This window comes from Lissotriton helveticus, chromosome 8 (assembly GCF_964261635.1).
Source record: "Lissotriton helveticus chromosome 8, aLisHel1.1, whole genome shotgun sequence".
NCBI lineage: Eukaryota > Metazoa > Chordata > Amphibia > Caudata > Salamandridae > Lissotriton > Lissotriton helveticus.
Window position 1 is genome coordinate 310,221,587 of NC_136069.1, and position 13,177 is coordinate 310,234,763.

The following is a 13,177-nucleotide window of genomic DNA, read 5'->3' on the forward strand; positions in this document are numbered from 1 at the left end:
ACAGCGTGCCTAAGCACATACTCTTTAGTACTTAAATGACTTCCTTGAAATAGCCGAGTGGCACATCCCCTTACAGGATACACCAGTATGTGGCGAACAAATCTGTGCTGTGTCCTATGCATCCTGGGGCGGGTATCGTTCGTAAGTCAGACTCCAACATCCTATTGCCGCTTCTAATTTGGCACCTGGATGTAACTAGAGCATCTACACTGCCAGATTTAGACCATGAGACAGTCAGACATCATGAGTACAGAGCTTTTGGGGCAAGTGATTACCGACTGTCTGGTCTCAGATCCTACATCACACTGATGCTCAGCGTCACAGGACGACCTTCAACATGGTGGCCTGATGGTCTCCAAGTGGCATGGCTATCTAATGTCAGCAGCAATTCGCTGCTCTAGTTGTCACCTTGCTTGTACCTCCAGGGAAAGTAAGGCACGCCTTTCACAGCCGGTACGCGGTCGCCGACAGGCATGCAAGACCACGTGCTACCAAGGGCCATGGTGTCCATATTTCCAAAACTGCCTCATCAACATGCTGTACCACAGACTTTCAGACTATACATGCTCTGGCAGTACTAGCATCAAATTTATGGATTGCAGGGTATAGAGACGCGCAGGATGGATGTAGTATGCTTGCAAATTCAGGCAGCCATATGACTTGCAGCTCGTTCACGCCCCCCTCTGACATTCATCATAAAAGCTGGGTCATTTTAATTTAGCAACCTGTCACATCCTGGCTGTTTATGAATTTACTTGTACTGGGTAAGTAATAAATTGTCACTGGGCAGAGGTTTGTGCTCAGACCAAGTATGATGTCTTGTTTCTCTTTCGCCTCAATCCCAATTTTTAGGCTGATAAAACGAGAAGTGGGTTGAAACCAAATCATGGACTTGAATGTGGAATGCTTAATCTCAAATATCGAGGCTCTTTGAGAGGATGCACTTTTTATTGGGGAGATAATGCAACCGGGTAATACGGGAAGCAAGCTGCGTGGCAAGAGCAACAGTAACTAGAACACAATCACAGAAATCCATCCCAAACTACACTCCATAAAGTAAATGTCTCCTAGATCACCATATCCCACACACCCACCACCACAGTCTCCCTTTCCTACTAATCTAATACAGATCAAAGACATATTTGAAGATACTCTCAAGCTCAGTGGCTAGCTATTGTTATCCTCAATATTCCATACATCACAAATCTGGGCAAAGCAAACCGCCCACTACAGCATTTCATGCTACTGACCTGGAAGCTGTGCAGCTGAAAGAATTTATCAAATGCTCCACCATTCAGTATGCTAAAAACTAGTTGTTTAGGTAACGCACATTTTGTTCTATGACTGCAAGACAACTGCTACCTTGTGGGACAGGGAGAGGAAATGGTCATACCATTTAAAATTAAACTAAATGGAATACCAACACAAACCTACAGTACTGTAAAGTCAGAAATGTAAACACAATGGTAAGAAAGCCATCACCAATTTAAAAATAAAAGAAGAAAAAAATTTACTCTTGCACCACTCTCGCCCCTCACTTCCATATACTGTTTCTAAGCCCTTGACCAAATTAACTTGAAACGTCTTGCCGACCCTGCAAAAAAGACACAATTAGTTCACAGGGAAACTGGTGAAACCATAAACGATAAATTGCAAATAAGTTGAAATGGCAAGCTACAAAAGTAATGAAGAAAAAATGGTGCTCAAAATTTACAGCAATCTATAACTCTAACAGTGCACTACTCAACCCAAAGTGCCTCAGCAACCGGAAACAGTTGAGAAATTTTGCAACATAAAATCTTCGACCATTTCCCCGTCCAAAAACATACCCAAAAACAATGCACACCATTTCATAACTAAATTCCATTACATGAATCAGGTTTATCACTAACTTTTCACCTACCTCACATAAAAACAATCAAATCATTACACTGAAGCCCTAGACTTAAATACAAGTAACTTAAGATATGCAGCAATGCCAATGGTAATCACCCATATTGAAAACTCAATTAATGATATCCGCTGCTGACTCAACACCTAACACTACCAGTGACTAATTCTGCAGAACCTTAAGACACATACACAAGCATCATATTACAATAGTTCAACTGGAAAGACACCCATTCGTCATACCGACAGGAGGACAGAAAGTCATAGGACTAACCTTCCCTTGGAGATTTCCACTGTGACAAGCCAGAGGCAGAAACCATAAATCATGGGCAGAGAGATCACAGAACAAGACCACAGAACCACAACGGAAATTCAACTGAGGCAAACTAGACCAAAGAAATGCAGGTAATGGACAGTAACGTATGGCATTTCAAAGAATCAGATATTCTATTCTCCCCTTCTACCACCTTTAGCTGATACTGTTTTGCCCTCATTTATTTTGTCACTATGCACCAGACTACAACAAGCGGGTTGAATCACAATTTTAAGAACATGGAAAAATCATCCATGTGGGCCATCCCATCACTAGGCTACCAATACTTACCAGCATCCACGGAGTCACTGGAAATGGTGAATGTTCTGCCTTATAAACTCAAGAGAATGACAGCTCCTAAATATTCCATTTCTCCTGCACATGCAGGCTGAAGCTATGTGTTGTTAGAAAATCACTCTGATTTGTGGTAATGGTCTGAGAAGTTCCTTAAAGTCTCAGCATTCTCAATAGCAATATTTTATGTCTTTCTTTAATATGAATAATCAATAAGAACATTTTGCTACACGTTTGAGACCCAGGGCTCAGAACCGTCAATTTCTCTCTTTAAAAAAAATAAATAAAAATAACTCAATAAAACAGACTATTGAGAATGTACCACCATTTTGAAAGTTGCAAAAGATCTAGGGATAGGTAAGTTTGCAAAGTTATGATGGTGTAAATGACAAAAGGAAGTACAAAATCAATGTTGTCTTTTGCATGACTCAGTAATGTCAACGATTTTCCATATTTATAATCCTGTTGGGAGAAAAGTAATATCTTGCATATAAACAAATGCAAATTCCCATCAACATTATCAAAGTGACAAACTACCCAAAAAATGCAAATAACATTTTCATACCTGGTGCAAGCACACTAAGGTGTAAAACGCTTCACCTGCTGCCGTGGTCATCTCTGTATTGTGCTTTTGCAATACAAGCATATCAAACACAAGCTAAAATAAAAATAAAAAGTTTCAATTATTTTTCAATATCCTGATAGCGGACTTGTGTATCAGTGATCTAGTTTTTATTAACTATGCTTGGCTTACCTTAAGAAAGTGCCTAGTTGCAACTAAGAGTGGAGAGTCTGTTTCCTGTGCCTTTACACACTGTTCTGCCAATGGTGTGAGTGCTTCTAGACACAGTTGGCAGACCTCGGAGCTCATTCTGGTATAAAATGTTAAAGAAACCAATGTGTTTTCAAATGGTTAAAACACTTTCGATCAGGCCATTTTCAAAAATAAAACTATGAAAAAAACAAAACCATGCATTTTCATTTACAAATAATCACTAAAGAGAATGAATGATAACGGTGTATTTTGGCATTTCTCCACTGCATGTCATTTCCACATTTATAAAAGCGAAATCATGCAGGAGGACGTTGTGTGGAATCCCAAGCCGTAAACAACAACCTCACACGGATGGTTCCAGTTCACAACTGAACTGCCTATCAACCCACACACCCTTGACTCCTATAAAATCCAAGGTAGCACAGAATATGGTATCGTTCAGACAGGGCTGTGTACTTGCCCCGGGACTTTATCCCTTTATATTAATGGCCTTATAGATTACATGGGGCTCACTGACAACAATGCTACCATATTAGCAACCATAAGGATTCCTGCCTTCATGTTTGCTCACGACATCCTCTTGTTGTCCAAATACCCCATGGGCTTACAAAAGGTCCTGGATCGCTTTGAACAATTCTGTGGGGATCAGGGCCTGGAAATCAATTTAAGCAAGACGAAGTACATGATTTTAACCCAGGGCACTCGACCAGGGCTAATCCAGTTCTAGGAGGGTCTCCCCGTGAAAGAGTACATTCTTTCACATACTTTGGTATTACAGTCACAGAATATATGGGGTAGCAGGCTCACATCACACAGCGTAGGCTTAAACTAGAGCAAATTGCGGGGGAATTTCAAAGATGGCATATAGATCGCAGTTTTGACCAGCAAATGTACCAATCGCAGGCTCTGGAGTAAGCTTGATAAGGTGCACAGTTGTGAGGCCATGTGGATGCGACTATGCTTGATTTAGTTGAAAATCAGTTTATCAGGCAACTGGTAGGTATTCCCAGAAGTATCCTGTTACTTCCCTTTAGACTCACCCTCAGGATGAGACTTATCATACAAGTATGCTCTAGGAGGTGGAGCTAGAACTCGTTCTCTGCCACACCAGCAGGAGGAGGAGACTTGCTGTTGGGCAGCACTCCTCAGACGACTTTTGCACTTTCCCCTGTAGGACCTGTACTAGGGATTTACCTGCTGCTGCTGCCTGGCACAAAAGGACAAGTTTCTTCCAAAGCCACAAAACTTGCAGAACTGCTCAAAGCGCCTGGGTTGAGACTGAAGCCCCAAAGACCTCGCTGTGGCTTTACTGTCCTAAAATCGCTGCAGCGCCAAATCCGCCATAGCCCCAAACAGGCGAGATCCATTGAAAGGCAAATCCAGCAATGTGGCCTGGACACCAGGCAAGATTCCCAAACTATGCAACCATGCGGGTCTCCTAGTAGCCACAGATGATCCCATCGCCCAGGCTACTGAACCGGACGAGTCCAGACCAGATTGTATTACTCGGCGGGCAGCAACTTGGGCATCCCACAACACCTCCGAGAAATGCCCTTGTACCTCCTCGGGCAACTTTGGGACAACTTCCCAGTCCATAAGGGCGTGGTTGTAGCGACCCAAAAGGCATGTGGCAGTGGTGGACTTGAGGGCCATCCTCCCTGACGAGAACACCTTCTTTGCTGATTGCTCCATGCGCTTTGATTTCATGTCTGCAGGCGTAGATGGGAAATAACCTGCAGACAACCTCGGAGAACACAAAGCCTGGACCACCAAGTTTTCTGGCAAAGGATGGGTGGACAGTAAAGCAGAACCCCCGGTGCCACCTTGTACCTCCTAGTCACAGAAACCATTGGAGTGAACATTGGCTACTGCCACAGACAGAGGATGGGCTCTGTCAACGCCTCATTGAAGGGAAGTAAAGGCTCTGAAATGGAGGAAGGGGAACAGAGCACCTCTGTCAGAATAGTAGACATCAACTCATCTGTAGGAAGAGGCAACTCCAAGAAGTCTGCAGCCTTACTGATTACAGCATGATAAGTGGTCACCACCTGCCTTTTGGTGATGAAAGCTCCCACTCAGGAGAAGTGCCCAGACCACTAGCCTCTTGCAAACCCTCAAAATCTGGGTCAGGATCTACGATCTCTCTTTCCTTAGCCCCTTCCAGGTTCCTCCTGGTACTCTTCTTCCTTTGAGCCTCTCTCTGAGACCCCATCCTCGGAACCGGCGTTGGCAGTGCCAGACACTGCGCCGGTGACTTCTGGATCGCGTCGAAGGGATGTCCACAGGAACAGAAGTCGAAGTCAGTTGAGGTCGCGTCAGCGACGGTTCGGAACCAGGCGGCACCAGGTATGCACCATCTAGAGCATGGGTACTCACAAACTTTCTCTCGGGGGCCAAATTTACAGTGTGGTTTGTGGCCGCGGGCCGCACCGGTGGGGCTGGGTCGGTGGGGGAAGGGGGCAGGGCTAAAGCAAAAAAAACTGTGACCAAGAGGTTGAACACAGGCCCCTGCAGCAGATGCCTTTGTCCACTGAGCCACCAGGCTCGGCATACACACTTCCTTCTCTCTCTCTCTCTCTCTCTCTCTCTCCCTCCCTCTCTCTGTCTGTCTCCCTCCCTATCTCTCTTTCTCCCTCTCTCTGTCTCCCTCTCTCCCCCTCTCTCTCTGTCTCCCTCGGTCTCCCTTCCTCTGTCTGTCTGCCTCTGTCTCCCTGACTCCCTCCCTCTGTCTCCCCAACTCCCTCCCACTGTCTCCCTCGCCGTCGGAAGAGGACAACTCCCTAGAGCCATAGGCACGAGTTGTGCCTGGGGAAGGTGAGGTGGCAAGCCTCCATGGGAATATGCCAAGAGACCCATGGGGCCAACAGGTGCACCAGTGGGGTTTGCCGCACTGGCGAACAAGCCAAATATCACATTTAAAAAATGCGATGGATCCAATCCCGGAGCCGTGAAAGCAGGATACATCGGATCCGGTATAACAGGCTCTGAAGCCGTTGATGGAGGCACTAAATTTGGCTCCGGTTGTGGCGCCGGAGATGTCAGAGCCAGAGGTGGAGTGGTTGACTTTGGCAATGGTGGAGGTGTTAGATCTCTAGGAGCCGGAGGACTTACTGTTCTTGGAGTCGGAGATGGGGCTGGACTCACCCCCGGAGATGGGAGTTGGAGAGATCTCATCCCTTAAGGTCTGGGAATCAGGGCCACCGACTTTGGAGATGCATCCTTCTAAGAACGATGCAGAGAACAATGGCGCTGCTTTTTATGTTTCTTCAAAGACTTCGTAGTGAGTGGGGTCGCCGACTTCGAGCGGGTCCTTGACCTCCTGCGATCTCTCTTCTGCTACTTCCCCATGGCCATGAATAATTTGGCCTCCCTCTCCTTTAGCGCCTTTGGATTCATGCGCTTGCAGAAAGTGCATGTCCTGACGTTGTGGTCCGACGAGAGACATCACAAACAATTTTCACGGGGCCAGTGATAGACATCAAGCATGGTTCGAAACCAGACTTCCTCTGAGTAGCCATCTTCACTCAGCAACAAAGTCACGACAACTAGCAACAAAAACTTCCAGAAAAGGGGAGCCTAGGAAAAAAAACGTTCTGCATCAACGGTGCAGAAAAAAGGGAACTGACATCAGCACGCCGACGAGGTCTTCTTATGGCTCCGATCAAGTCATGCGGAGTCGCGAGTGGAGCCGTTCCATTGTGACTTCCTCGTCAACATGGAAGCGCTGAGGAGAAAAGTTTCAGTGGAATGCTGAGCATTGGGGTAATTCAAAAGGTGAGGAATCCACAGGCATATGTATTCATCAGAAAATGCAGTTTTCAAGCTTGTTCATTGACTTTAGGTGGATAATTTACTACTTCATGAGGGCACTAGGAAGTGGACACATATGACATTGTACTACAATTGAAGGTCAACTGGAGCAAGTCTTGTATCTACCCACTGTATTTGGGCAAGCATGGTGGAAGGAAGTAACAAATGGACTAGCCTTTGAAGTGGCAATTAATAGTTTTTAGATCCCTGGTGTTATACATATACACTATAGAGGAAGATCTCTGGAAAACAATTTAAATATAAACCTCTGACAACCGGTCATTGACTTCCTGTCTGTCTGATGGATAGGCTATCTTTCAGTTTGCATCTCTGGTCATACCTCTATCCGTATACTGCTAATCCTATCTATAACCTAGAGCCTCAACTTTCAGCTATATCTTAAATGCTCTACTACTCCATCTATAAATTATTACCTCTACCCCAACTATACCCATATCACTCTATCCCCTAAATACCATAGTGCCTATACACAGGTGTTTAACAGTTTGGTTTTTCTCTGTAATGAGGTAGAGCCATGCAAACACATTTTAAAGTCAAGCAAGGTAAAAAACACAATAGATCAGTATGTGCATAATGAAGTGGAAGTGCTTAAATGCAAGCTTCAGAAAACAGACCTGAAATTAGTAAACATTACTTCTGTGTTGGCGATGATATAGTGATGTGAATTACAATTTAGTTATACATGTTTTGACCTGGAAAGGATACGATGTCATCCCTAACTCTAGGGAGTACATAAGGCTCTTGAACAAGTCCTCAGGAAGTTGTGGAATTTTTTCAGGAAATATTTCACATATAAAAGTGATAAGTTTGTAGTATTGATTACACAGAGATGGAAACTGCAAAAAAAAAAAAAAAAAAAAAAAAAAAGAATATTGTAAATATTTAACTTTGAATGGTTAGAAAAAAAAGATTGTTTGATTAATATAGGACTAACACCCCAACTACAACTAAGTGTTCTTTACACAGCTCAACAGAAGAACCATTGAGCTATATGACTGTATACTAGAACCCGCTTGAACAACTTTAAAACACCGAAGCCAAGTGTGCCCAACTCTCCTATGCATATATCATTCAGCTCCAATTTCACCTTAACACCTCAACCATAGGCGCAAGGTTGTAGTGACTTGAGTCCCACAAATACTTTAAGACAGGACCCCCCTCCTGAGTTAGTCCCTGACCTTTCATAATTTGTGCTGGCCAGACCTGTTCAAGGCACATATATTATCAGGGGTCCAGCCTCAGAAAAAAAAAAGTGTGGAATAGATTGATCAGCAGATCTAAGGGCAGGTAGAAGTCAAAGATGCTGCCCCCCACCCCCCCCAAAAAAAGGATGCAACTGCAACCACCTCCCAGCCCTCAGACCATTAGCAACAAGGTATTACAAAACTCAACTTTTGGTTCACTTACTCAAAGCTTCCCTTTTTAAATAAACCAGCAAGCTTAAATGTATGTTGTTTTAAAATATGATTCGGAGTAATTTATACAGACAGCTACCCTTTATTAAGTGAAAAATATGCAAGTAATTTACAATAGGTAAAATAACTTTCCAATGTTCTTTTGAGATTTCAGTTTATAACAGCCCCGGGACGCCCTTTGGGGCCGCTGCTCACGCTTTATAAACCAGCTCATTAATTCATTCCAAATTTTTTGTTTGTCAATTTTGTATATCACAGGCAGTCAGGTGGCTGCTTAAGGGTACTAATGGAACATACAATGATCACAAACCTTTGAGATTCCAGCATGATGTTTATATATGAAAATATACACTGCAAATCATATTTACATGCCTACATGCTATACACTGCAAAATCTGGACCTCAGTTATGACTGCAAAAGAGGGTATAGTAAAGATCTGGCAGCTCCCTCTATGATTAAGTAACATTGTAGCACATTTGCAATGGAAATTATTCCCCCATCTCTTCTTTTGAGTACGTGTTCTACGGAGGGCAGGTTGGGTGCCCTGTGCTGGTAGGTGGGTGTTAAATAAAATGAATAAGTGACTTCTTCATGGTTCAGGAGTTGGGGTGGGTGAGTAAATGTCTGGGTCTTTTCGATGGACCATCACATGAATAATTTCATACGATGTGGCATGTTCAGCATTTTGTCGAAATAGAGCTGCTCATATCATCAGGACTCAATTATTTGATGAACCTGGCTTCCATGATCTCACCTTAACCTTTTGCCCCATAAAAAGAAGAAACTCATTTTGAAGTATTGGAACCTCATAGAATTATTCCACTGTGTAAGGGGGCTTCTTCTCTGTGTAGGCTGATAATGAGGAGATACTAATTTCCAGTTTGAGGTAGATGCCAAAGTACACGTTTTCTCCCACAACAAAGCGAATGAACTGAACTCTAAAGTAGAGATGCGGGTAAACTCAAACTCCGAAACACCAACAAAGGGGGTCATGACAAAGGGGTACCAACAAAGCATTCTTTGCAGGAGGCAGGCTTTTTGTAAGATTCACACATTTTTCTACTGATGACTTGCTGGGTGAGGCTGAAGTTAGTGCCGCAGTAAAAAAAGACCAAGCCAAATCGACTTTATCCTACCTTCACATTCCTCAAGAGATTTTTATTTTGTACACACTGTACAAAAACAAACAGCTTGAGAGACCAATTTCTACTCGCATTCGTCCTACATTTGGAACATGCAGGCATAATTGTAAGAACAACAACCAGAACACAACATTGTCAACTACTGTTGAAAACAGTAAAATGGGAAAGAGAACAGTTACCTTTGGAAATAAATTCCAAAACAAGCAACCCTCTCTGCTGGAGTGTCCAGGCGCAGGGGACTGTGCGGCCTGCAGAGCTACTGCTAGCAATCTTGAAGCAGTAGTGTATTGTTCCATAATCAGATGTTTATGCAAAATACTTGTTTGAAATAAAACTTAAACAATGGCATAACAATAGCAGTATAATTTGATTTCCAACAATGTTGTTTTAGAAGTGAATCTTCTGCTTAGTAATATTTGCATGTGGAAAGTGTCAAAGAATATGTGCAGCGGGGTTGGCTAATGGTCCTGGACCCAGTCTCTGCTTCACAAGGTGGTGCGCTATGTGGTTGTGCACACAGCAGCCAAAACCTTTTGTGCCTAGCCGAAGGCAGTGCACAGCAGAGGTTGGAAATTAAGTACTTCCTAAAAACGCAATAGAATTCTCTGAACACAAAAAAATTTAAACTGAGCTATAATTCTGGCTCATATGCAACAAACCACTGAAATTCCTTAGTTATGGTTACCAATACACAACATAACTTGTGCAGACCGTCAGGCTAAAAACACTAATTTGCAAATAGTTCAGCAGCAGAGAAGATAAAAAAAAGATAACTGCATGGCATGTGGTGCGTATTTTAGTGATTTGTCATGTTTGATCCAGAACCGTAATTCAGTTTTTAGGTATGGTCGGTCTATCAATTTGCCTATGATGTTATGACTCCTGATGTAATGGCTCCACCGATGTAGTGACTCCATGTGTAGTCTATGCAGCGTATGGACTTGTGATGCTGTTAAAATTGATGCAGTGTCATACATTTGCATGGTGAAATGCTGCACCTTTTACCCCAGTGCTTTTTGTGCGCAGCCATAGGCTGTTCGGAGAATGCACAAGTGATGGGCCCTTGTCAAGAGGATACAGATCTAGTGAGACTGGGTGCAGGTTGTATCCCAGTGTCCAACCAGGGGATGATTATGATTATGAAGAGTATTTCTATAGCGCCTAACTACCCGGAGGCCTCGTAGCGCTTAAGGAAAAGAAAGCAGAGCACGTCAGTCTTCACCACCTAGAAGGGCAATCCAAACAGGTGCGTTTTTAGGAGCTTGCGGAAGGTCAACAAATTGTTGTTCTCTCGCATGACTTGGGGAAGAGAGTTCCACACTTTGGCCGCAGTATATGAGAAGGAACGTCTTTCCCATCTTACCTTCCTTATTTTCTTAGTGGTGGCCAGATGTAAGGAGCTAGAGCGTAAGGCTCTTGGCGGCAAATAGGGTGTTAGTAATGGATGAAGGATTGATGGGCCAGTTTTCCACATGGCTTTGTGAGCCATGCACATAGCCTTAAACTGTATCCTGGCAGCCATGGTTAGCCAGTGAAGCTGCGGTAGGGCTGGCCTTGCTGATTGTCGCCGTGGAACCTGCAAGAGCATCCTTGCTGCGCTGTTCTGGACCACTCGTAGTTTATTTATTGTGGTCTGCGGGGCTCCTAAGTACAAAACATTTCCGTAGTCTAGCCGGGACAGGATGAGGGCCTGGACCATTATCCTTCTAGCCTCAAAAGGAAGAAGGGGAATGATTTTGCAGAGCATTCTTAGCAGCCGATAGCAGATTGATGAGAGCATAGTGGCTTGGTGTCCAAAACTGAGAGTTGTCGAGCCAAACGCCTAAGCTCTTTATGTGTGGCTTTGGAGATGGTGCAAGACCTATACATGGTGGCCACATGGGGACAGAGATAGAGGGTGAGGAATTACCTAACAGCATAATCTCTGTCTTGTCTCCAATGAGGCGGAGATAGGAACGCTTCATCCATTTGGCTACTGCTACAAGGCAGGGGGCCAATGTGCTAGACGAGCCCATGCCGTGGTGAAGAGATACCACTAACTGGGTATCGTCTGCATAGCTGACGATCTTAATGCCAAATGGATGGATAATCCTCGCCAGTGGCCTCATGTACACATTAAAGAGCGTCGGACTTATGGCCGAGCCCTGAGCTACCCCACATTCCATGGGTAGCCTGGAGGAGGCCACATCTCCCTCGAAGACCTGGAAGTGGCGGTTACTGAGGAAGGAGGAAAACCATGCCAGTGCAGCGCCTGTGACCCCGACACTCTTAAGTCGGTCGGTCAAGATGATATGGTTCACCGTATCGAACGCTGCACTTAGATCTAAAAGAATTATGGCAGCTATTCCCCCCTCATCCACCACCTTCCTTGCTTCTTCAGTTACCATCAACAGGGCGGTCTCCGTCCCCTGATGTGGACGCAAGCCGGTCTGCGTGGCATCTAGCAAACCGTTAGATTCTAGATGGTCGACCAAGATGTTATTAATGTGTTTTTCTAACAATTTGCTCAGTCAGGGCAGGAGCGCGATTGGACGGTAGTTGGAGAGATTTGATTGATCTAAACTGGGCTTTTTCAATAGTGCTCTCACCATTGCGTACTTCCACAGGGGGGGGTGGCAGTGCTGGTTGTTATAGAGGAATTTAATATCTCTATAATTGTTGGTCGGACAGAGTCAATAGCCGCCATAAGATGTTGGGGCGGTGCAGGGTCCGACGGAGAGCCCGACAACACTCTGCCAATGACCTGGTCAAACGTTTCTACGTTCAAAGGGTAGAATTGATCCAGCACCTGGGCCTGGTCCAGGCCCGTTGCCTCAATTTCCTGTGACTCAGGCTGATTAGAAGAGAAAGTGGTGCAAATAGCTTGAATCTTTTCTTTGAAAAACGCAGCTAGTTGATTACAACGTGACAAAGCTCCTTCCTTCGATGGAGGTATTTGGGGCGGGGTAATCAGGGACTTTGCTATGCGGAAAATCTCCTTTGGAGAGTTGCTGGCTTTACTAATTTTAGTTTCATAGAAGTGGGCCTGAGCAGTTTTAATCTCGATTTTATAGACCCTAATGGCCTTCCTATAGGTTTCCTTTGTGTGCTGGGTGGAATCCTGTCTCCAAGCCCTCTCTAATTTCCGGCAAGATTGTTTTAGGACCCTTAATTCGGAGCTAAACCAAGGGTCCGCGTTTTTTCTAATTTGTTTCTGAACAATGGTCTTGGGGAGAGTTTGATCAAGAGTATCCTGGATCCAATTGTTAAAATTGTTGTTTGCTTCCTCCGTGTCAGTTCCCTTTGGAGGCTTTGAAACCTCTAGGGCCAGTTTCCATTCCGCCAAGGGGAGCCTGCACCATTTCCTGTCCCAAGCTACCGTAGGATTCTGGACACATGGAACAGTCCTTGTAACCCAGAATAGAGGAATTAAAAAATAGTCCGACCAGGGAAGGGGAATACGGTCCCCCGAGCAGAGATTATCTAAGTTGCTGAAAACTGGGTCTAGGAGATGGCCTTTGTTATGCGTTGGGAGAA

At 44.4% G+C, this 13,177-nt stretch overlaps 1 protein-coding gene across 1 annotated transcript in view; it reads right to left on the reverse strand.

The window, feature by feature from the left end:
* XPO4 (exportin 4) overlaps positions 1-13,177 on the reverse strand; it is a 471,754-nt gene that overhangs the window by 8,875 nt on the left and 449,702 nt on the right. The window contains exons 20-22 of the mRNA XM_078657083.1: positions 7,809-7,939; positions 3,252-3,369; positions 3,063-3,155 (exon numbers count right to left, since the gene is read on the reverse strand). Coding sequence (XP_078513209.1) covers positions 3,063-3,155; positions 3,252-3,369; positions 7,809-7,939 — 342 coding nt within the window. The remainder of the gene's footprint in view (positions 1-3,062; positions 3,156-3,251; positions 3,370-7,808; positions 7,940-13,177) is intronic.